General features: G+C 44.8%; 1 protein-coding gene across 4 annotated transcripts in view; it reads right to left on the reverse strand.

Annotated features, from left to right (window-relative positions):
• Nucleotides 1-5848: 5848 nt before the first annotated feature.
• Nucleotides 5849-24180, reverse strand: part of LOC123992591 (paired box protein Pax-3-like) — a 38406-nt gene continuing 20074 nt past the window's right edge. For 2 of the 4 annotated variants that reach the window (XM_046293852.1, XM_046293850.1), the window contains exons 5-9: nucleotides 21334-21533; nucleotides 18473-18638; nucleotides 18040-18257; nucleotides 10403-10685; nucleotides 5849-8906 (exon numbers count right to left, since the gene is read on the reverse strand). In XM_046293852.1, coding sequence (XP_046149808.1) covers nucleotides 8872-8906; nucleotides 10403-10685; nucleotides 18040-18257; nucleotides 18473-18638; nucleotides 21334-21533 — 902 coding nt within the window. In that variant the 3' untranslated portion in view covers nucleotides 5849-8871. Of the gene's footprint in view, nucleotides 8907-10397; nucleotides 10686-18039; nucleotides 18258-18472; nucleotides 18639-21333; nucleotides 21534-24180 lie in introns of all 4 variants that reach the window. The other 2 variants (XM_046293853.1, XM_046293851.1) reach the window with 1 other exon arrangement.

Raw genomic sequence — 24180 nt, forward strand, 5'->3', positions numbered from 1 at the left:
CCCCAGGGTCCTAGTACCCCTGTGGATAGGCCAAGTACCCCCAGGGTCCTAGTACCCCTGTGGATAGGCCAATTACCCCCAGGGTCCTAGTACCCCTGTGGATAGGCCAAGTACCCCAGGGTCCTAGTACCCCTGTGGATAGGCCAAATACCCCAGTATTTGTGGGTGGAAGGGTCCTAGTACCCCTGTGGATAGGCCAACTACCCCCAGGGTCCTAGTACCCCTGTGGATAGAATGCATTGGGGACATGTGATGATACCCCAGGGTCCTAGTACCCCTGTGGATAGGCCAAGTACCCCCAGGGTCCTAGTACCCCTGTGGATAGGCCAAGTACCCCCAGGGTCCTAGTACCCCTGTGGATAGGCCAACTACCCCCAGGGTCCTAGTACCCCTGTGGATAGGCCAAGTACCCCCAGGGTCCTAGTACCCCTGTGGATAGGCCAAGTACCCCCAGGGTCCTAGTACCCCTGTTGAGCAACACACAATCTCCTATACTATTCCAATAGAACCTCACACTTATTTAAATTGAGGCCAAGTACCCCCAGGGTCCTAGTACCCCTGTGGATAGGCCAAGTACCCCCAGGGTCCTAGTACCCCTGTGGATAGGCCAACTACCCCCAGGGTCCTAGTACCCCTGTGGATAGGCCAAGTACCCCCAGGGTCCTAGTACCCCTGTGGATAGGCCAAGTACCCCCAGGGTCCTAGTACCCCTGTGGATAGGCCAAGTACCCCCAGGGTCCTAGCCAAGTACCCCCAGGGTCCTAGTACCCCTGTGGATAGGCCAAGTACCCCCAGGGTCCTAGTACCTCTGTGGATAGGCCAAGTACCCCCAGGGTCCTAGTACCCCTGGTTGGTAACCACTGATCTTGAGGAGAGGAGGAAACTCATTAGAACTTACAGCAATGAATCATATCAATTATGAATTAATATTGACTATGTCAAATTGAGTATGAATAGGATTCATATCTTCTTTTTTAAATTCCATTTTTACTTAATAAAGCATTGTTGGTTAAGGGCTTGTAAGTAATCATTTCACTGTAAGGGGACATGTCACAAATACAACTTGATTTGATTTAAGGCCATGGAGTAAGAAAAATCATGTCTATTTCTACTTTTTTTTTACAGTATTTGTGGGTGGAAGTGTAAATGATTACTTGTTGTGTTCGGTCAGCTCTCCCTAGATAACACATGTTCTCCAGCTTTGTTTTGGTCATGTGGTCTCATCATTACACTGATTTCATTGCATTAAACAAAGACTGAAGCTTTCTAGACCCCAGTCGCCACCCACTCTACGGAAAAAAATATTGATGCCCACAGAATGAGAGCATTGGGGACATGTGATGATCCTGGAGTGAGTTTTCTGAGAAAACATGGCCACCGTGCATGACGTGAAGGGGATTCTTTGTTTTCTTGTAGTCATGTTACTCTTGTTTTGGTATCTATTTGCTTCGTACCCACACCCTACCCCCACCTCATCTTCACAAGGCCCTCCCTCCCCTTCATGTGTGTCACCACATTCCAGCCTGGGATAACTATCATTTGAACTCTGCTTGTGGAAAGTAACACATTTTCCAGGTGAACAAATAGTCAATTTTAAGGTGACTAAGAATATTTAAATACATACCCCCCCCCAAAAAACATTATGCCCTGCCATTAGTTAAATACAGACCCCAGGAAGTGACTACTTTTGAGAAACTATTGGATTGGCTGCCTTCAACTAATGTCAGGGCTGTATCTAGAACTGCATGTTGAAGATAGAAATTGAATGATTAGAGCACACACAATCTCCTATACTATTCCAATAGAACCTCATTAATTTATTTAAATTGACTAATTTCCTGATATGAACTGTAACTCAGTAACTCGTGTTGCATTTATGTTTTTCCCAGTGTAGTTTCCTTTCTACATTTAATAGCCATATTTTGTTACTGTTAGCATTCTCAGTAACGCTGAACATTAAACTGTTCTTGTGCCAGTGTCCCGCCCTGACCTTAGTTATCTTTGTTTTCTTTATTATTTCGGTTAGGTCGGCGTGTGACGAGGGTGGTATGTGTGTTTTTTGTCTTGTCTAGGGTTTTTTGTACATCTATGGGGTTTTGGTTTGTCTGGGTAAATGTAGGTCTATGGTGGCCTGAATTGCTGTTTATCGTTGTCTCTGATTGGGGATCCTATTTAGGTTGCGATTTTCATTTAGGTTTTGTGGGTTATTGTCTTTGTGTAGTTGCCTTTCAGCACTCGTGTTTATAGCTTCACGTTCCTTTTGTTATTTTGTTTGTTTGGTGTTCTTCGTTGTAATAAAATAATAATGTATTCGTCTCACGCTGCGCCTTGGTCTCCTCGTTATGACCAACGTGACAGCCGGTGTAATAAAAGTGTAATAACTTTTGGAGCATAATTTTATTAGCATGTTGTTACATTATACTTTGGCAATTGCATTTCAATTGCATAGCAATTATCTACTGTACACTAGAGGAATAGTGACTTCCTTATTCAACTTATGTAACAATTATGTTATTAGGTAATTATAAAGACATTTCCAAAGTCCTATGTACCAACATTGTTATTTTAATAATCACTAAGTTACTACACATGTAGAATAACTTGATTTCAAGTGTTACTGCATTACCTTATGTCACTTATTTATTCAAATATATTTATTAGTCATTTTGAAGCTTCAAAAGTGGTTTCCATGTCCCTCATGTATTTCATTCTAGGCTATAGGCTATAATTAAGATTAATATCTAAGAGCCCTCCAAACCATGTGCTAATGATCATATACTGTATCTAGATTAATTCAACAAACTATTGTAGTTTTTTGTTCTTCATCAGATATTTTGCAGCCATCAAATACATATTTGGTGATTTTCAAATAACTCACATATATTCAAATACCTTCAAATATTATTTGGTTTTCTGAGACCTGTATTTGAATATCAAAGAAAATAGTTGCCTTTTAGTTGAAACTCTATTTAAACTATATTCAACAACCTCAAGTATTTAAAAAGTATTTTTTTCAAAATAAATCCAAAGTATAACAAGTTTCTGTCCAGGTTTGCTCCAATCCACTGTCTTTTTTCCAAACATACGTCAAGCAAGCGCACGCACATGCATACACACTGTTATGGTCGTGAGAGGAGGGTTCTGGTACAATGTATGAAGCAAGGAATGAACCAAGGCAAACCCCATTCCAGCAGATTGATATTTTGCCTGGCTCCACAACTGTCAAAACATCTCTGCCTGCCTGCCTACCCTAAGCCAACGTACTGCCTCATCAAAGCAGCCTGCCGTCCATCCCATCAGACAGCCAGCCAGCGAGCCCAGCTGTAACAGCCTGGATCAAATAACTCACATGCAGTCTCTGATGTACTGCTGGGATACCTCATCCAGAATCTCTTTCTCTTTCAGAGCTCTGTCATGGTAGTAATAGTCTATCATAAAACAGAGGATAGGGTGTCTCTCCGCCTCTTGTTTTTTTACTGGCTGGTCCTCCCCCCTTCTCACTCTGTCTCTCGTTCCTTCTTTCTTCCCTTCTCTCTCTCTCTTCTGTCTTGGTCTCTCAAGTGTCACTTATACCTGGTTCTAACATCTGTTTACAGTCAGATCACAATGTGTCTTTTAATCGTCTACACCTGTCTAAAAATTAGAACGTGGACACGTTCTAATTTTTAGACAGGTGTCTAAAATGCCATTGACTTATGGCATTACTATGTATCTTACAATATCTGTCAAATTATTTGCATAACCTGAGGATATCTGGTCACACAGTGGATGGATAAGAGACACATTTTACTACCATGTGTAGATGCAACAGCTCCAATATGGGCAGAATCAGAATGTGGATACGATCAGAACAAAAGAAGCATGTCCAGCCGGGTCACCGTGGTACAAGTCAGTATTCATCGTCCATCCATGTCTGAGGACGTGGCCAAAGGCTGCATGTTCGCATCCAGCGATAGAAAATAGTTTTTTAGAGATATATTTTTAAGCCTAACCCAACCCTTAACCTTTACTTTAACCATTCGGAGTTAATAATGCCTAACCTTAAGATTTCCAAATTTGATGTTGGGAATAACTTCGAATTTTGACGCTTAAGAAACATGGATGAACGTCTAATTCTAACGTGAGACTGTGAGAGCTTGTTGCGCATGTTATCCCCAGGTATAAACAATGCTTCAGTTTCAGCTGTCTGTTCCTCTCTTCTCTGTATCCTTCCCTCTCTCTCTCACAACCCTGTTTTTCAATGCATTAATATCCTGGGGGTTGTGGGGTTAAGTTGTCCTTAGCGTGTGAGAGGAATGAGGAAAGCCCAGGTCTGCACCAGTGGAAGGGTCAGAGGTTAAGTGCCTGGACAGGGGGGTTGCTGCTGAGGATTAAAAACAACACCAAAACACATCCGCTGCTTTACCTCATAGACAAGAACATGACAACAGAGATGTTATACAGAACTTATTTATACACATAGTTATAGTATAATATAGTATAATGCAGGAATACACTCCCGGAAATACACTAATACTGTAGTTGTACATACACACAAACTCAGAAGCAAAAGCACTAACACACACACACATCGATTCGGAGTGGCAGAGGCAGCTGCCAGTGTGATCTCTGGGTCATGTTAGCTCACATGACCCAGGGGGGGGAATGTCTATGAAGTGAGTTACCAGATCACATGCTGATGGGGGTTAGTGTAGGTTCGAAGTGTAACCCTATGGAACAGACAGAGGGATACAGAGGGCCCCTGGTAACCACTAACATGGCCAATAGCACTGCTCACAACTCATAGTGCAACGAAATGGCTAAATAAGAATGTTATATACCTCTGTTTGTCTTTATCTCTTTCATTACATGTTGTAAAATTGATTCAACTAGTTTGGGTTTTAAGTAGACTCTGGGGTGTATTCAGTTCAAGAGGAGGGTACATTAGTAAAACTCATTTCTGTGGTCACAGCTTTGCTTGGGACTTGTACAGCGACAGCGATTTGTCTTCATCTTAAATGCTACTGCCTGATTAGGAAAGCAAACAGTCTTTCTGGCAATACTGTACAGGATTGTATATTGGATTGCGTGTTTATGGGAGTGTGTGTGTGTGGAAGTTTACATTTGGTTCCTCATATTGGCCCAATTATTTTGAATTCAACAATAAAAATGTCAGCTGTATGATTGATCCAAAGCGGGTAAACATTTCTGTTGACATCTCTATTTATAAAGTGTGTAGTCCCTCCAAGGGCTGAGACGAGACTCGATTAATCAGACCAGTGTTTTAATTAGGGCTAATATCCTCAGGGTGGCGCACACACACACACACACACACACACACACACACACACACACACACACACACACACACACACACACACACACAGACCCTGTGTGTATGACCAAGGCCTAAGAGCGGTAAGGGGCAGCGAGGGTGAAGAGTGAGGGGGAGGAGGGTGTTCTGTTTGTCCAAACGCTCTGAGGGTTGTTCTCATTTAGAATTTGTGAAACAGACGTGTGTTTGTTACAGTAGAGTGCCCGTGGGCATTAATAGATGGTGCAGATGTTTGAATGTCTTGAGTACTGTTTCTAAGAAAGGCTGTTGTGTTCAAGTCCAACTCCATGTCAGGAACCTCTCTTTACGGTTCTATTTTTACACAGGGCTTAGGGGTTTAAATACGTTTATTTGAAAAATACATGCTTGTCTGTCTATTCTTTTGTATTTTATATTGCGATGAATCACTGTCAATTATTTACTGCACATTGATGACAAACATTTCATACACAAAGATTGCATTGAGACCAAAATTACCTTGAAATTACAGTGTAACTTTCAATAAAATTAAAACTATTTTTAGTCATTGTATTTTCATGTTTTATTATAAATAGTGAGCTTGTACACAAGACATTGCACCATATCATTCTGTCAAATAATACAAAAAATATATAAAAATGAAAGAAACCATTGGAAAGAAAAAACATGTTTCTTTCTGTTACAGACAAATGTACAATTGAGCGATGAGTGCTTGTGGCAACCTTTGATCTGTTGAGACATCCAGCTACCATTTAGTGAACAGACGGACACAGTGTTCCTATAAGGTATGTGATGTAGTAATTTGACGAAAACGTTTCAGAAAGTTTAAGAATAATGTTGCAGAATTGTTAAGATATTTTAGAGAGAATAAATAAGGAAATGATGTAAAACAACACAAGAGAAACAAAAAGACACAAGCAAAAAAATGTATGAAATAATTTGGCTTTGTAATTCTTCATAAGTTTCTTTTGTTGACTTATTGTTTCCCCCTTGAATCAATCTGCTCCACATGGGCTTGGAATGACTTCAATGGTTCACAATGTGAATCAATCTGCTCCACATGGGCTTGGAATGACTTCAATGGTTCACAATGTGAATCAATCTGCTCCACATGGGCTTGGAATGACTTCAATGGTTCACAATGTGAATCAATCTGCTCCACATGGGCTTGGAATGACTTCAATGGTTCACAATGTGAATCAATCTGCTCCACATGGGCTTGGAATGACTTCAATGGTTCACAATGTGAATCAATCTGCTCCACATGGGCTTGGAATGACTTCAATGGTTCACAATGTGAATCAATCTGCTCCACATGGGCTTGGAATGACTTCAATGGTTCACAATGTGAATCAATCTGCTCCACATGGGCTTGGAATGACTTCAATGGTTCACAATGTGAATCAATCTGCTCCACATGGGCTTGGAATGACTTCAATGGTTCACAATGTGAATCAATCTGCTCCACATGGGCTTGGAATGACTTCAATGGTTCACAATGTGAATCAATCTGCTCCACATGGGCTTGGAATGACTTCAATGGTTCACAATGTGAATCAATCTGCTCCACATGGGCTTGGAATGACTTCAATGGTTCACAATGTGAATCAATCTGCTCCACATGGGCTTGGAATGACTTCAATGGTTCACAATGTGAATCAATCTGCTCCACATGGGCTTGGAATGACTTCAATGGTTCACAATGTGAATCAATCTGCTCCACATGGGCTTGGAATGACTTCAATGGTTCACAATGTGAATCAATCTGCTCCACATGGGCTTGGAATGACTTCAATGGTTCACAATGTGCATCCCACCTTTCCCTGTGGCTTTGCTGTCATAGCCATACTGACAATGTTGTTGTTTCTTTGTTTTGGACCTTGAAGCCTAAGTAGACACATGTAATAACCAATGACTCAAACACGATTCAAATGTTTTACAGAAAGTTCTTAAGACACAAGATCTTTTTGTTTCAGCTGTTTGATGGCATCATTGACTCTGAGGTACATGATATTGCACCTCTGGTCAGCTGGGTTAGTCTGTGGTGAGGTGGTCCTGGTTTCTCATGTGTCTCTTGGTCGTGAGTCTTGTGCCCTAATAGGCCTCTATGAGGGGGAACTGCACCCCTTGATGGATCAGCCTTGTCACCCATCAGAACCCCCTGAATCCCCCCTCCTTCATCCTCCTCCTTCACCTGGGACTTTCCCCGAAGTCACCCCTGACCCCTAGGAATCCTTCTAAAGCTACAGGAGATCAGAGTTATCAACAGAACACAGTGAGAGTTCAATGGAATGTTTTGGAACACTGAGCATTTAACATAATGAAGGGAACGGAACAGCTGTAGTATACATTGCAGGTCTGTTTATGATGATGTCTCAAAGCTTCCTCTTTCTTTGATTGACATGTTTATTTTCTACACATTTCCTTGTTTGTTTGTTTGTTTGTTTGTTTGTTTGTTTGTTTGTTCCTCAGTCTATGGCTGGAATGTTGTGTTCTTTTCACTCTTTGTGTGGGAAGGAATCTTCTGGAACAAAACATATCAAATAAATGCAACGTCAAATAAAAGCCTGTTATTTTTTCCCTCAAGTAGCTTTCATTCAGAGATAAATAGAATGAATCTGTATTCCTTTGGCCCTACGAAAAAACATGTAAACAGGTTCACAGCTCTAAAGCCACTAGTGAGTCTGTTACTATACAGTCTGGTTGTGCTCTTCCACAGGCCTGACTTAAGGTTTTACCCCAACCGGGCCTCCACTCCACTCCTGGGCTGTGCTGTGGGACTGTGTGGATTAGTCTTCCACGGGTTTCCTGGTCATAGTTGGCACCCAATGTGGGGTAGACCACATCACAGCCAAGGGAATGTACCCAGTGGCATCTCTGTCAGTCATCAACAGACATTAATCTAAGTTCATGTGTTTCATTGTTTGGGCCTTAAATTCCTCTCTATCAATGTCCTTTAACTTTAGTCTCTCTTCCATTACTTTCATCAAGCCTGAAGGAACAGATCATTGTTGAGTGGAAGTGCCTGGGTGAGGAAATAGGTAGCCAGGGATAGTGGATGAAGCTTTTGGTCCTGATTACATGAAGAGCCCCCTCAGTCTCAACATATACAGTACAGTACACACGTCCCTCAACCGAGACTAGGCTGGAGGTGGAGACTGGGCTGGGCCGGAGTTGGAGACTGGGCTTGGCCAGAGGAGGAGACTGGGCTGGCCTGGAGGTGGAGACTGGGCTTGGCCAGAGGAGGAGACTGGGCTGGGCTGGAGGTGGAGACTGGAATGGGTCAGAGGTGGAGACTGGGCTAGGCCGGAGGTGGAGGTGGAGACTGGGTTGGGCCGGAGGTGGAGGTGGAGACTGGGTTGGGCCGGAGGTAGAGGTGGAGACTGGTTTGGGCCAGAGGTGGAGGTGGAGACTGGGCTGGGCCAGAGGTGGAGGTGGAGACTGGGTTGGGCCAGAGGTGGAGGTGGAGACTGGGTTGGGCCGGAGGTGGAGGTGGAGACTGGGATGGGCCGGAGTTGGAGACTGGGCTGGGCCGGAGGTGTAGGGGGAGGGGGGGGGGTTCTTAGATGGACAGATCCTCAGGTGATCTCAGGTCTCAGATAATGAAGGGCACCTAAAAGGAAAAACAGAAATGAATGAGACTAAGTTACAAGTTAACCTCAATTAAAAATAAAGACTGATGATCACTGACAGAGATAAAGAGGGTTTGAACCATGGGAGCAGCACTATCATGGTGATCAGTCTCACAGTGCAGCTGTGTGTGTGTGTGCGTGTGTGTGTGTGTGTGTGTGTGTGTGTGTGTGTGTGTGTGTGTGTGTGTGTGTGTGTGTGTGTGTGTGTGTGTGTGTGTGTGTGTGTGTGTGTGTGTGTGTGTGTGTGTGTGTGTGTGTGTGTGTGTGTGTGTGTGTGTGTGTGTGTATAGAAAGGTGAAGTGGGCAGACTTGATATCAGTCCCATTAAGATTGGGTAAGGGCTGGGTTAGGCTTGACACTAGAGGCCCAGTACCAGTGAATCTGAGACAGGGATCAATACTGTTTCCCCAGCTGACCTCAGCAGGCCCACACCACACACCTGTTTCTAATTGCTCACTGCCAGAGGATATTAGGATCCTTCAACCCCCCAGAAAATCCCTTTTCCCATTCTACAGACCTAACTGCACACGGGTATCCAGTCTCTGTGATTAATGACATCAAGATGCAGTCCCTCTGCTGTGTGTGTGTGTGTGTGTGTGTGTGTGTGTGTGTGTGTGTGTGTGTGTGTGTGTGTGTGTGTGTGTGTGTGTGTGTGTGTGTGTGTGTGTGTGTGTGTGTGTGTGTGTGTGTGTGTGTGTGTGTGTGTGTGTGTGTGTGTGTGTGTGTGTGTGTGTGTGTACGTGTCTTTTCTGTCCACTTAGAAATCTCTTCAAGATATTTCATTAGGCATTTCTTTCTCTCGGATATTAGGTTAAATATTCACTCGATACCTGCAGTGCTTTATAAAGCTACATGGACTGGTGCCTTTGCTTTGAAGGGTGAGGTTGCTGTGAGGTCGAGGGACTGGCCTGATTGGGTGCCCCGTGCAGGTCACCCCCCACAGAGGGAAATTGAAAACTACAGGGTGCTCTAATCACGGTTGAATGCATGTGGATGAGAGTTACATGAACGTTTGTTTGATGTCAGAGTTAACCTTAGTGTAATGTTAATGTGAACTGAAGGGCCTCCTCACAGTTAAACAAGCCTCCCATAAGAAAACGTTCCAGGAGACACTATCTTACACTATTAGTGCTGTTTGACAGGAAGTAACAATTGCTGACAGGCGAGGCGAGGTGAGGCGTGGTGACATGACGTGAGCTACAGTATACCAAAGGACAGATATGATCCAATATAGTCAGCATTACTTCAGAGATAAGATCAAACAACTCTTCCTGTCTGAAACCCTGCTGTTTTTGTTGGATGGAAACACGTCATATGAACACTGATAGAGTCCTATCAACACATTTGTCCTTTGTAAATATTTTGGCGTGGTAGACTTCAGAGCAGTGAAAACTCAAGGCGGCTACAGTTGATATGATTGGAGAGAGATCTTCCTAAGTGTTTAAGTGGTAATAAAAGTGAGAGATATTGACCTTACTTTGTCCGTGGTACTGCCCATACTGGTAAGAGGCCACTGGGTCCACGCTGTAGGCAGGAGCGCTGTAGGAGGACGGGCAGTAGGACTGGGAGTTGGGCAGCGAGGGGAGACTGGGGATGTTGGGGACACTGGACAGGCCCTCCAGACCCTTGAGGTGCTCCAGACGCTGGGAGCAGCTGGCCCCCATGCCCCCGGGGGGCTCCAGGCCTCCTGTCAGGGGGGAGAGGGCGTAGTCACTCTGGGGCTGGTGGGGCACTCCGCCTGGGTTCAACAGACCCATCACCTGGAGACAGGGAGAAAGAGTGTTATTGCCGTTACAGTGCTGTTATTGACATTCCATTCAGATAGGTGGTTAAGTGATTTTGGAACTTGTGAGAACAGGTGGTGTAGTCCTATCAGAGGCTTTGGCACAGCATTGTGTTATGTAACATTCCAAACACTACGCCCAACCCCCATCCATAACATATAGTAGCACAGCCTGAATCAGACAGGAAGTTCCTCTCCACTGACATCAAAACCCTTCCACCAGTCCTTCCCAGACAGGCAGCGATTGCACCACAGAGGAATAATCAAACAATTTGTCTCAGAACTCCACTTATTTGGACATTCCCGCCTGCCGCCGTTCCAAAAAGTAAAGGATGAGATAAAGACTTATCACCAAAGATGTCCTGACACAGATAAGCTAGTAGACCTTTAGAAGCAGAGAGAAAAACCTTTGGACTACAGCAGACAAGCTGCAGACAGAGAAACAGGCGAGGCTTTGACCTGTTGTTGATTAGCCACCCGATAATTGAATTTGGGGGAATATTTCTTGGCGAGCGAAGGACGGAAAAGAGCCGTAGGGTGTCGTTGTAAAGGAGGTTCAGACAGAACGAGCCGATAACAAACCCTCACTAACTTTAACTGGATGGATGAGAACAAGTTCAACAAAAGTGTCTAATAAACAGATAATTGCTGTGACTCAAGATCATCTCACTGAAAAGATATATCCCAACGTGACCACTTTAAACCTCCCTACCTCTAAATGCATCAAATCCCTCTAAACAAAGACCTCTAGCCTCTGTCCATGTCCTAATGAAAAGCAGGTATGCTGCACTTTGGGCTCTTCTGGCCCTATAAGTGACATATTATTCTACATCCACACACACAGATGGTCCCGCTTAAGTCATTTCCCAGGCAGGGGACAGAGGAGCCCATGTTGATTTTGAGAGGGGAGTTGTGTTTCTCGACCCAAATAACATTTTCCCAAAAAATGACCTGCGTTTTGGAACACTCTGTTTAAACAGAAGAAGTATATAGACGATTGGTGCGGTCGACCTCTACAAGAAACTACAGCTTTCTAAAAACGCTATACCTCTCTCTCTCTCTCTCTCTCTCTCTCTCTCTCTCTCTCTCTCTCTCTCTCTCCCTCTTTCGTCTCTCCTTGTCTCTTTAGCGTGACGTGACTCCTGGCTGGGCTTCATCAACGTTTTTCTGTGTTGGAACATTGCTGTGTCCAGCGGCCCCAAATCAGCGTGTCCAGGAAGAGCCGGACAGCAGAGGAGAGCCAGGGAAGAATGTCGGAATGGGGGAAGTCTGAGACATACAGGACATTCCTGCTCTCTCATACAATATACTGTATATTCAAATAAATGAGGACTTGACTTTCATACTGAGGAATGTGGAGACAAACATTGTAAGAATGCAATCATGAGAAGCCTCCCTGGAGGCTTAACGTTTTAGGTGCAGTATATATATGTGTGTGTGTGTGTGTGTGTGTGTGTGTGTGTGTGTGTGTGTGTGTGTGTGTGTGTGTGTGTGTGTGTGTGTGTGTGTGTGTGTGTGTGTGTGTGTGTGTGTGTGTGTGTGTGTGTGTGTGTGTGTGTGTGTGTGTGTCCGTGTTTCCCTGATTGCCCAAGGTAGCTGCATATGGACTGCGTCAGAGACGAAAGTGTAGATAAACAAAGTCTCAACAGAGATTCAGGGAGGGGTAGTTTCCCATGCACCTTAAAATACAGACTCTCAAACATACATTATGGTTGTCATACAGAAGCCCTGTCAGTGTAATCTTGACAAACACCCTTGCAGAAGTCGAGGTGTGTTCCTTACAAATGGAAAACATCTGGGGGTCAGGCACCCCATTTATCAGAGAGAGAGGGGGGGGGAAGAGGTGTTTGATTTGTAGAATTGTGTGTTGCGCCAACATGCAGCAAAAGTTCTCTTGCATGCAAATAATAATGATCAATCCACCTTATTTGTAGTTTCTAAATAGAGTAGGCCTAGTTGATCTTCGATATACAGTCTTCATAACCATTTATATAAAAGAAATACCCATCCAATATAAGTCAATTCATAATTTACAACATTCCACACTCGTACCAAAGAAATGTAGATAGCCTGCACCAATGATATATGTAACAAAACATAGGAAGTAATCTACATAAATTACACACATAATTCAATTAATTAAATATTCGGTAGCAATCCATTTGGACACTGGAACCTTGATTGATTACTCTTCCAAAGTGCAAGGATATTATGGATGTGTTGATGGGCTAAACTGTGGGACGAGTTAGAGGTGATGACGGTGAGACTGGAAGCAAAAGTATATTTGCCCTACTGCTACAGAAAAACACAGAATAATATCTGAAAATATTAGACTACCATACATGTCCTTTGATAGACGATATCTCCCCTCCTTATGACTTAGCCTATTCATTGTCATTTAGATCAATTGAACACAGTTCAGTATAGTAAACTCTCACAAATCTTACAAATTACCAATAACTATTTTAAACATTCATCAATAATATGAAACATTTCAAAATGTTTTCTTTCCCAACATGTGACCTGTGTAAATATAATTTTTCCATGTCAGCCTCTCCAGTCAGTCATCCTTCATGTCCATATTGTCAGTCACACTCTCTAAAGTGATCCTGAAGCACTGTGTGCGTGTGAGTGCGTGTGTGTGAGTGCGTGCGTGCGTGCGTGCGTGTGAGTGTGCGCGTGTGTGTGTGTGTGTGTGTGTGTGTGTGTGTGTGTGTGTGTGTGTGTGTGTGTGTGTGTGTGTGTGTGTGTGTGTGTGTGTGTGTGTGTGTGTGTGTGTGCGTGTCTGTGTGTGTGTGTGTGTGTAGTGTGTGTGTGTGCGTGTGCATGTGTGTGCGCGTGCATGTGTGCGTATGCGCGCGTGTGTGTGAGTGTGTGCGCGTGCAAGTGTGTGTGTGTGCGAGTGCGCGTATGTAAACCCTGTGCTCTATTGTCTGAGCAGTCTGACTTTGAGCAGCTGAAATCTCATTTTCTGCCTGTTAGGACAGCCTTTAATGTTTAGGTAAAGGGATGATAAGCCTCATCCCTGTATAATTGGCCATAATTGTCTTTTCAGTTTTCATTTGTCTCATCTTCTCCTCATTTGTCCTCCTCCGTGTCCTTCCTCTGTCCTTTTCAAGTCCTTTCACCACCACACACCCACCACCACCTCACATCTGAGCTGGGCTAAATGGTAGAGTTTTTTTATTTTTATGAACCTTTATTTAACTAAGCAAGTCAGTTAAGAACAAATTCTTATTTACAATGACGGCCTACCGGGGAACAGTGGGTTAACTGCCTTGTTCAGGGGCAGAATGACAGATTTTTACCTTGTCAGCTTGGGGATTCGATCCAGCAACCTTTCGGTTACTGGCCCAACGCTCTAACCACTAGCCTACCTGCCATCCCGGATGCCACTTTCAAGGAGCGGGACTATAATCCGGAGGTTTATAAAAAATCCTGCTATGCCCTCAGATGAACCATCAAACAGGCAAAGTGTCAATACAGGACTAAGATTGAATCCTACTACACCAGCTCCGACACTCGTCGGATGTGGCAGGGCTTGCAAACTATTACTGACCATAAAGGGAAGCCCAGCCGCAAGCTGCCCAGTGACACAAGCCTGAAAATAAAGGAGAGCCGCACACTCAGAGACTACTCAGTGACACAAGCCTACCAGACGAGCTAAACAACTTCTATGTCTGATTTGAGGCAAGCAACACTGAAGCAGCTGTTCCGGACGACTGTGTGATCACGCTCACCATAGCCGATGTGAATAAGACCTTTAAACAGGTCGACATTCACAAGGCCGCAGGGCCAGATGGATTACCAGGATGTGTACTCCGAGCATGCGCTGACCAACTGGCAAGTGTCTTCACTGACATTTTCAGCCTGTCCCTGGCCGAGTCTGTAATACCTACATGTTTCATGTAGACCACCATAGTCCCTGTGGCCAAGAACATAGAGGCAACCTGCCTAAATGACTACCGACCCGTTGCACTCACGTCTGTAGCCATGAAGTGCTTTGAAAGGCTGGTCATGGCTCACATCAACACCATCATCCCAGAAACCCAAGACCCATTCCAAATTGCATACCGCCCCAACAGAAGGACACAATCTCTATTGCACTCAACACTGCCCTTTCCCACCTGGACAAAAGGAACACCTACGTGAGAATGCTGTTCATTGGCTACAGCTCAGCTTTCAACACCATATTGCCCTCAAAGCTCATCATTGAGCTAAGGACCCTCAGCAACTGGATCCTGGACTTCCTTATGGGCCGCCCCCAGGTGGTAAGGGTAGGCAATAACACATCTGCCACGCTGATCCTCTACACGGGGGCCCCTCAGGGGTGCATGCCTAGTCCAATCCTACACTCCCTGTTCACTCATGACTGCGTGGCCAAGCATGACTCCAACACCATCATCAAGTTTGCCGACGACACAACGGTGGTAGGCCTGATCACCGACAACAATGAGACAGCCTATAGGGAGGAGGTCAGAGATCTGGCAGTGTGGTGCCAGGACAACAACCTCTCCCTCAATGTGTTCAAGAACATGGAGATTATTGTGGACTACAGGAAAAGTAGAGCCAAGCAAGCCCCCATTCTCATCGACGGGGCTGTAGTGGAGCCTTGGTGTCACCAACAAACTATCATGGTTCAAACACACCAAGACAGTCGTGAAGAGGGTACAACAATGCCTATTCCTCCTCAGGAGACTGAAAAGATTTGGCATGGGTCCTCAGATCCTCAAAAAGTTCTACAGCTGCACCATTGAGAACTGGTTGCATCACCTCCTGGTATGACAACTGCTCGGCCTCTGACTGCAAGCTTCCTGACATCAAGGAGTTCTATATCAGGCAGTGTCAGAGGAAGGCCCTAAAAGCCCTCTTCTCTCTACTACGGCATTGCAAGCGGTACCAGAGCGCCAAGTCTAGGTCCAAAATGATTCTTAACAGCTTCTACCCCAAAGCTATAACACTGCTGAACTAATGGCTACCCAGACTACCTGCATTGACCCCACCTCCCTTTTTTTTACTATGCTGCTACTCGTTGTTTATTATTTATGCATAGTCACTTTACCACTATCTACATGTACATATTACCTCAATTACCTGGACTAACTTGTACGCCTGCACATTGACTCAGGAACCGGTACCCCTGTACATATTACCTCAATTACCTGGACTAACTTGTACGCCTTCACATTGACTCAGGAACCGGTACCCCCTGTACATATTACCTCAGTTACCTGGACTAACTTGTACGCCTGCACATTGACTCAGGAACCGGTACCCCCTGTACATATTACCTCAGTTACCTGGACTAACTTGTACGCCTGCACATTGACTCAGGAACCGGTACCCCTGTACATATTACCTCAATTACCTGGACTAACTTGTACGCCTGCACATTGACTCAGGAACCGGTACCCCTGTACATATTACCTCAATTACCTGGACTAACTTGTACGCCTGCACATTGACTCAGGAACAGGTACCCCCTGTACATATTACCTCAGTTACCTGGACTAACTTGTACGCAACCAACGCAACCAACATCAAGGCGGTGACCCGTTCCTGTAGGTTCATGCTCTACAACATCCGCAGAGTACGACCCTGCCTCACACAGGAAGCGGCGCAGGTCCTAATCCAGGCACTTGTCATCTCCCGTCTGGATTACTGCAACTCGCTGTTGGCTGGGCTCCCTGCCTGTGCCATTAAACCCCTTCAACTCATCCAGAACGCCGCAGCCCGTCTGGTGTTCAACCTTCCCAAGTTCTCTCACGTCACCCCGCTCCTCCGTTCTCTCCACTGGCTTCCAGTTGAAGCTCGCATCCGCTACAAGACCATGGTGCTTGCCTACGGAGCTGTGAGGGGAACGGCACCTCAGTACCTCCAGGCTCTGATCAGGCCCTACACCCAAACAAGGGCACTGCGTTCATCCACCTCTGGCCTGCTCGCCTCCCTACCACTGAGGAAGTACAGCTCCCGCTCAGCCCAGTCAAAACTGTTCGCTGCTCTGGCCCCCCAATGGTGGAACAAACTCCCTCACGACGCCAGGACAGCGGAGTCAATCACCACCTTCCGGAGACACCTGAAACTCCACCTCTTTAAGGAATACCTAGGATAGGATAAGTAATCCCTCTCACCCCCCCTTTAAGATTTAGATGCACTATTGTAAAGTGACTGTTCCACTGGATGTCATAAGGTGAATGCACCAATTTGTAAGTCGCTCTGGATAAGAGCGTCTGCTAAATGACTTAAATGTAAATGTAATGTAATGTAAATGACTCAGGAACCGGTACCCCCTGTACATATTACCTCAATTACCTGGACTAACTTGTACGCCTGCACATTGACTCAGGAACCGGTACCCCCTGTACATATTACCTCAGTTACCTAGACTAACTTGTACGCCTGCACATTGACTCAGGAACCGGTACCCCCTGTACATATTACCTCAGTTATCTGGACTAACTTGTACGCCTGCACATTGACTCAGGAACCGGTACCCCCTGTACATATTACCTCAGTTACCTGGACTAACTTGTACGCCTGCACATTGACTCAGGAACCGGTACCCCCTGTACATATTACCTCAGTTACCTGGACTAACTTGTACGCCTGCACATTGACTCAGGAACCGGTACCCCTGTACATATTACCTCAATTACCTGGACTAACTTGTACGCCTGCACATTGACTCAGGAACCGGTACTCCCTGTACATATTACCTCAGTTACCTGAACTAACTTGTACGCCTGCACATTGACTCAGGAACCGGTACCCCCTGTACATATTACCTCAGTTACCTGGACTAACTTGTACGCCTGCACATTGACTCAGGAACCGGTACCCCCTGTACATATTACCTCAGTTACCTGGACTAACTTGTACGCCTGCACATTGACTCAGGAACCGGTACCCCCTGTACATATTACCTCAGTTATCTGGACTAACTTGTACGCCTGCACATTGACTCAGGAACCGGTACCCCCTGTACATATTACCTCAGTTACCTGGACTAACTTGTACGCCTGCACATTGACTCAGGAACCGGTACCCCCTGTACATAGCCACATTACTGTATTGTTACTCTTATATTTTTTACTTTATTTTATTTTGTTCATATTTTTCTTCACTCTTATTTTTCTTAAAACTGCATTGTTGGTTAAGGGCTTGAAAGTAAGCATTTCATGGTAAGGTCTACCTGTTGTATTCGGCGCATATAACAAATTAAATTTGATTTGACCTCCACCTCACACCCACCTCCCAACATAGATAAGAGTGTGAACTCTGTTTCTGTGTGTGTCTGTGTGTGTGTAGATAGGTAACTCCGCTGGACTCACCTGGGAAGAGAGGCCATTGCCGTTGGAAGGGTTCTGGGAGTTGGGAGGGCCTCCTGACGTGACAAAGTTGTCCGAGTAGCCTGAGAAGCCGTGGCGTCCAGTGGCCAGGCAGTAGGCCGACCCCACATCCTGTCCTCCCCCACCTGAGCTCTGGTGGTGGCCTGAGGAGGGTGGCAGGGGCTGGGGCCGATGCAGGGTGCTGGGCTGCTCCGACACCGCTAAGGGAAGGACAAATAGAAAGGAAGAAAGTTCAATTTAGATATATTGTCAATCAATTGACAGATTATTACATTGTAGCCAACTTGAAGCAGGCAATATTTAATAATACATGACTTTGTTAATCAAACTCTAGGGTCTGAACCCTGAGAGCAATAGTTGTATATCTGAAACAAACAGGATGTTCAGCCTGTGGCCTTGTTTATAGTGTCCAAACCTTGTGATATGGATGTAGGGGGATACGGGCTGTCAGACAGCTGATAAGGTGAGAGACTGGACATGGCAGAGGGCGGGAAACCCCCAGGGATCAGGTGATTGAAGGCCATGAGCTGACTAGCTCCAGCCTGCTTCCTCCACCGAGCTCTTCTGTTACTGAACCACACCTGGGGAAAGAGGATATAAGACATGAGATCTTACATTGTCTTAAACATTCATTCCCACATACAGAACCAGTCAAAGGATTGGATACTCATTCAAGGGTTTTTCTTTATTTTTACTATTTTCTACATTGTAGAAAAATAGTGAAGACATCGAAACTATGAAATAACACATGTTATTTGTAGTAACAAAAAAAGTGTTAAACAAATCAAAATATATTTTATATTTGTGATTCTTCAAAGTAGCCACCATTTGCCTTGATGACAGCTTTGCACACTGTTGGCATTCTCTCAACCAGCTTCTTGAGGATAGTCACCTGGAATGCATTTCAATTAACAGGTGTGCCTCGTTAAAAGTTAATTTGTGGAATTTCTTTCCTTCTTAATGCATTTGAGCCAATCAGTTGTGTTGTGACAAGGTAGGGGTGGTATACAGAAGATAATCCTATTAGGTAAAAGACCAAGTCCATATTATGGCGAGAACAGCTCAAATAAGCAAAGAGAAACAACAGTCCATCGTTACTTTAGGACATGAAGGTCAGTCAATCTGGGAACATTTCAAGAACTTTTAATGTTTCTTCAAGTGCAGTTGCAAAAACCATCAAGCGCTATGATGAAACTGGCTCTCATGAGGACCGCCACAGAAATGGAAGACCCAGAGTTACCTCTGCTACAGAGGATAAGTTTGTTAGAGTTACCAGCCTCAGAAATAGGCAATTAACTGCACCTCAGATTGCAGCCCAAATAAATGCTTCACAGAGTTCAAGTAACAGACACATCTTAACATCAACTGTTCAGAGGAGACTGCGTGAATCTGGCCTTCATGGTGGAATTACTGCAGCAAAACCACTACTAAAGGACACCAATAAGAAGAACGGACTTGCTTGGGCCAAGAAACATGAGCATTGGACATTACAATGGTGGAAATCTGTCCTTTGGTCTGATGAGTCCAAATTTGAGATGTTTGGTTCCAACCCGTGTGTCTTTGTGAGACACAGAGTAGGGGAATGAATGATCTCCAAGTGTGTGGTTCCCACCGTGAAGCATGGAGGAGGAGGTGTGATGGTGTGGGGGTGCTTAGCTGGTGACAATGTCTGTGATTTATTTAGAATTCAAGGCACACTTAACCAGCATGGCTACCACAGCATTCTGCAGTGATATGCCATCCCATCTGGGATGAATGAGTAGGTTTGTCCACACGTTTGAATGGTACTGTATATGAATGGTTAATGACTGTTATTTGTGCATATGTGTATACCTCTCTCTATGAGTCAATCTCTGTTTTTGTCTGACTGCATTTTTTAAATAATCTGCTTTCTATGTATCGTGTGTGTGTGTGTGTGTGTGTGTGTGTGTGTGTGTGTGTGTGTGTGTGTGTGTGTGTGTGTGTGTGTGTGTGTGTGTGTGTGTGTGTGTGTGTGTGTGTGTGTGTGTGTGTGTGTGTGTGTGTGTGTGTGTGTGTGTGTGTGTGTGTGTGTGTGTGTGTGTGTGTGTGTGTGTGTGTGTGTGTGCTTGTGCATTTGCATTAGTGTGTGTGTGTGTGTACTGCCCTTAGCTATAGTTAGAAGTCACATAGTGATCTCCCATTTGTGTGGACCACACTGTGACATCATCTCTTTGTGTGTGTGTGTGTGGGGGGGGGTCATGTGTTCCTCTCCAGACCAGCCCATGTGACTCCTGGCTGCAGCCAACAAGGCCTTCGCTATCTCCACATCTCATGGCACACAACCAGAACATCATTAAACATGAACTTGGCCATAGCAACACAACACTATTTTACATGGTTTCCTCCAGTATATATTCCGCTAACTATAAACTATCTCTGATGGTCTTATTTTTATTTCTGTTCCAAAGCCAAAGAGTCACCCAAAATCCCAAATACTGTACCTAATGAGAACAAAGGAATCATGTTTGAGGGCGGTGCTTTCCTCAAAACTCAAATCCATTCCAACTAGCTCTCACACTCTCACGTCAGAATTAGACGTTCATCCATGTTTCTCAAACATCAATTTTCGAAGTTGTTAAAAACGTCAAATTTCGAAGTGTTTAAGGTTCAGTTTAAGCATTAACACCTATTTTTTAAGGTAAGGCATTAACTCAGAATGGTTAAGGTTAGGGTTAAGGTTTGGGATAGGCTTGAAACACACATCTCAAAAACAACTTTCTATCGCTGGATTCAAACTTCCAACGTTTGGAATCAGAGGCAGATGCTTACACTTATCCGTCTCCCCGTCCTCAACACCCTAGCATATCCGAAACTTACAGCGCTCACTGCTGCTCCTAGTGGCCGGTTTCCACGTCATCTCCTGACCTCCTCAGACATGGATGTATGTCGAATACTGACTTGTATCACGAGTGACCTGGCTGATTCATTCACAGGGACATAGCGGATAAATGAACCCATCCAAATTTCTAAATTAACATTTAACTGAACAGGCCTCCTTCTGCTGAGAGTCAGTGTGTGTGACTGGCAGGAATCATGCTGATTCCATATGTATGCTCATGCTGGGCCCGGTACAGCCTCCATATGGGAGCTGTTGTGGGGAATTTTCTGGGCCGTAGATCAGAGCTGGCCCTGCAGATTGGACCCCTGGGAACACAGGATGAAGGGGAAGGCCAGGAATGTGTGTGTGTGTGTATACTTGTGCATCCCTGTGTGTGATGTGAGACAAATAATGTGTGTGATGTGTGTGTAGTCTACCTGTACTCTGGCCTCCGTGAGTTTGGCCCTCTGAGCAAGCTCTTCCCTCGTGTAGATGTCAGGGTAGTGTGTTCGTTCGAAGGCTCTCTCCAGCTCATCCAACTGTTCAGCCGTGAAGGTGGTTCTACTGCGGCGCTGCTTCCTCTTCAGAGGCAGGTCCGGTTCTGACTCCACGTCCGACCCCTCATCTGAGTGGCTTGCTGCTCCAACAGACAAGAGGTGCTCAGTTAGGGCTTTCGTGGTGTTAGTTAGTACTATATCATTATCACAGGTAACAGTTACTGACGTTTTTTCTTCTTAATTGACTCGACTGGTTTAATAAATGTTTTTAAAATACTTAAAAGTCTTACAAAACATATCTTCAGTTTCTCATTCTCATGACTACAGTGATCAAATAGAATGCAGGGAGACCAAAAGGGAAAGTCCTCAAGAAAAAGAGGAGTAGTAACATAGAGAGTAGAGAGTGAAGAACAGAAGTATAAATCCATCCATCCACTTGAAGTGTGAACATGTTTACTTTCCCTTTCCCCTGCTATCTGTTTACATAAATCTCTTCAGAGGAGGGGCCACCAACACCCTCCCAATACCCCCCATTCCTCCCAATGTTCCCTCTTGTCTTGTGCACCAAAAGACTTCCATTCAGAGGGGAAATCTGTGTGATTTTATAAATAATCCCACAGGACACGGTTCCCGAGGCGCAGCGACAGTGGGATTGAGAGGACTAAGCACCACACAAAGGCCTAATTTGGATCCAGGGATCATTTGTTTTTTAAGGGGGGAAAGGGGGAGGTCAGTGATGGAGAGAGAGTGTAGGGGGGAACCAGCATTGTCTACAGTTGCAGTCTTTCTGGAGCCCCAGTAGCAGTTGGGGATTGAGCGAGGGACAGGGCAGCAGCCCTCCCCCCCATATACCCCCTCTGCAGGTGCATGATGGTCTTGTTTGCTCAGAGAGAAACGCCAGCCCTTTAAGAGCCAATTCAGCAGAAGAGGCAGTGAATTGGAGAGGCTCTCTAAAGCTGCGGCCCTGTAGTAACACAGTGGTAACCTAGGGCAGGGCAAAGCCAGACAGACAGACAGACAGACCCAAGGCCAAGGAGACCCAGAGATCAGAGACTCTCCTCAGGCCAGGGTGACCACAGGCCATTGTGTGTCCAACGCCCAGCTTTACTCTGCACCTCAGTGTCCCTGTCTATGTGCACATGAGCACACACATAAGCACACATTTGTACTAGAGCTGTGTGATATGGACAAAAACACTTATTGCAATGAATTGCCTGAATTTATGCAAATATTGATCAATAGAATGATATGTTCATAACGTGAATGTGCACCACAGTTTTTTAAATTATCCTTTACATTTCCAGTGCAGCCGTTTTTCCCTCAAAATCAAATAACTTCTTGGTAACAATTAAGTACCTTACCGTGATTATTTTCAATTAAAATTATCAAAAATAAACAAAAATAGCTTCTTAGGTCTATCTGAGGGGGGAGGGTCTGAGTGGGGAGGGGGAAACTCTCTGTTATTGGCAGAGAGGTTAGGAACTTTCTTTTTTATTGGTCAATTAACTACTTTACCTCCTGGTGATGTCACCTCCTGGTGATGTCAATATGGCACCGTCATATGATGCTACCTTTCCAACTAGTCAGTTCATTAAATTTCTGCCCTGCTAGGGCTGCTCTGGTCGACTGGAAGTGCAGTTATTGTGAAGTGGAAAAGTCTAAGAGCAACAACGGCTCATCTGTGAAGTGGTAGGCCACACAAGCTCACAGAATGGGACCTCTGAGTGCTGAAGTGCGTAAAAATCACCTGTCCTCGGTTGCAAAACTCACTACCGAGTTCCAAACTGCCTCTGGAAGCAACGTCAGCACAATAACTGTTCATCGAGCAGCCGCACACAAGCCTATGATCACCATGCACATTGCCAAGCGTCGGCTGGAGTGGTGTAAAGCTCACCACCATTGGACTCTGGAGCAGTGGAAAGGCGTTCTCTGGAGTGATGAATCACACTTCACCATCTGGTAGTCCGACGGACGATTCGTGGTTTGGTGGATACCTGCCCCAATGCATTGTGTCAACTGTAAAGTTTGGGAGAGGAGGAATGATGGCCTGGGGATGTTTTTCACACTTTCTTTCAGCATGACAACGCCCCCGTGCACAAAGCGAGGTCCATACAGAAATTATTTTTCAAGATCGGTGTGGAATAACTTGATTGGCCTGCACAGAGTTCTGATCTTTTGGTCATGTAGTGTATTTAAATCACAGACAAATCTAGTTTTTGACTGCACTCTGCCTTTAAACTACTAGTTTGATGGTTGTACCATCAATTGTCCCATTTACAATCACCCATATTTTCAAACTTGTTTCATTTCAAATTTCACGTCTCCAGTATAGGCTACTTATCATGATGAACGATATCAGCAAAATGCCTGTGATAAGTGATCGATATAGTCGGTGTCGATCATTTTCGGTTTATCATCCCAGCTCTACTTTGTAAAGACACGCACATGCACACACACACACACACACAGTCAGACATTGAGGTGGCCACTGAGTGGAAGTTTCAGCTTGATTGAGTTAGTGTGATAATATGAGACTTGACAGCTTTTGTATGTCTACTATTCAAGTTAAAGTAAGATCAGTTGTAATACTACTGTGTACTCTGTTCTGAAGTGTATGGGCTGGTTTCCTACCAGGCAGTTCTAGTAGGCCTTTAGCTACTTCAGAACAGAAGTTCATTGAGGCTGGCGCACCGACTTTGTGTTACGCTTAATGAATTCCCTGGAGCTTAGGGGGAGTTTTTGTGCAACACTCTATTAGTCCCCATCAGAAGCAACAAGAAAATACAA

The sequence above is a fragment of the Oncorhynchus gorbuscha genome, linkage group LG13 (assembly GCF_021184085.1).
Source record: "Oncorhynchus gorbuscha isolate QuinsamMale2020 ecotype Even-year linkage group LG13, OgorEven_v1.0, whole genome shotgun sequence".
Lineage (NCBI taxonomy): Eukaryota > Metazoa > Chordata > Actinopteri > Salmoniformes > Salmonidae > Oncorhynchus > Oncorhynchus gorbuscha.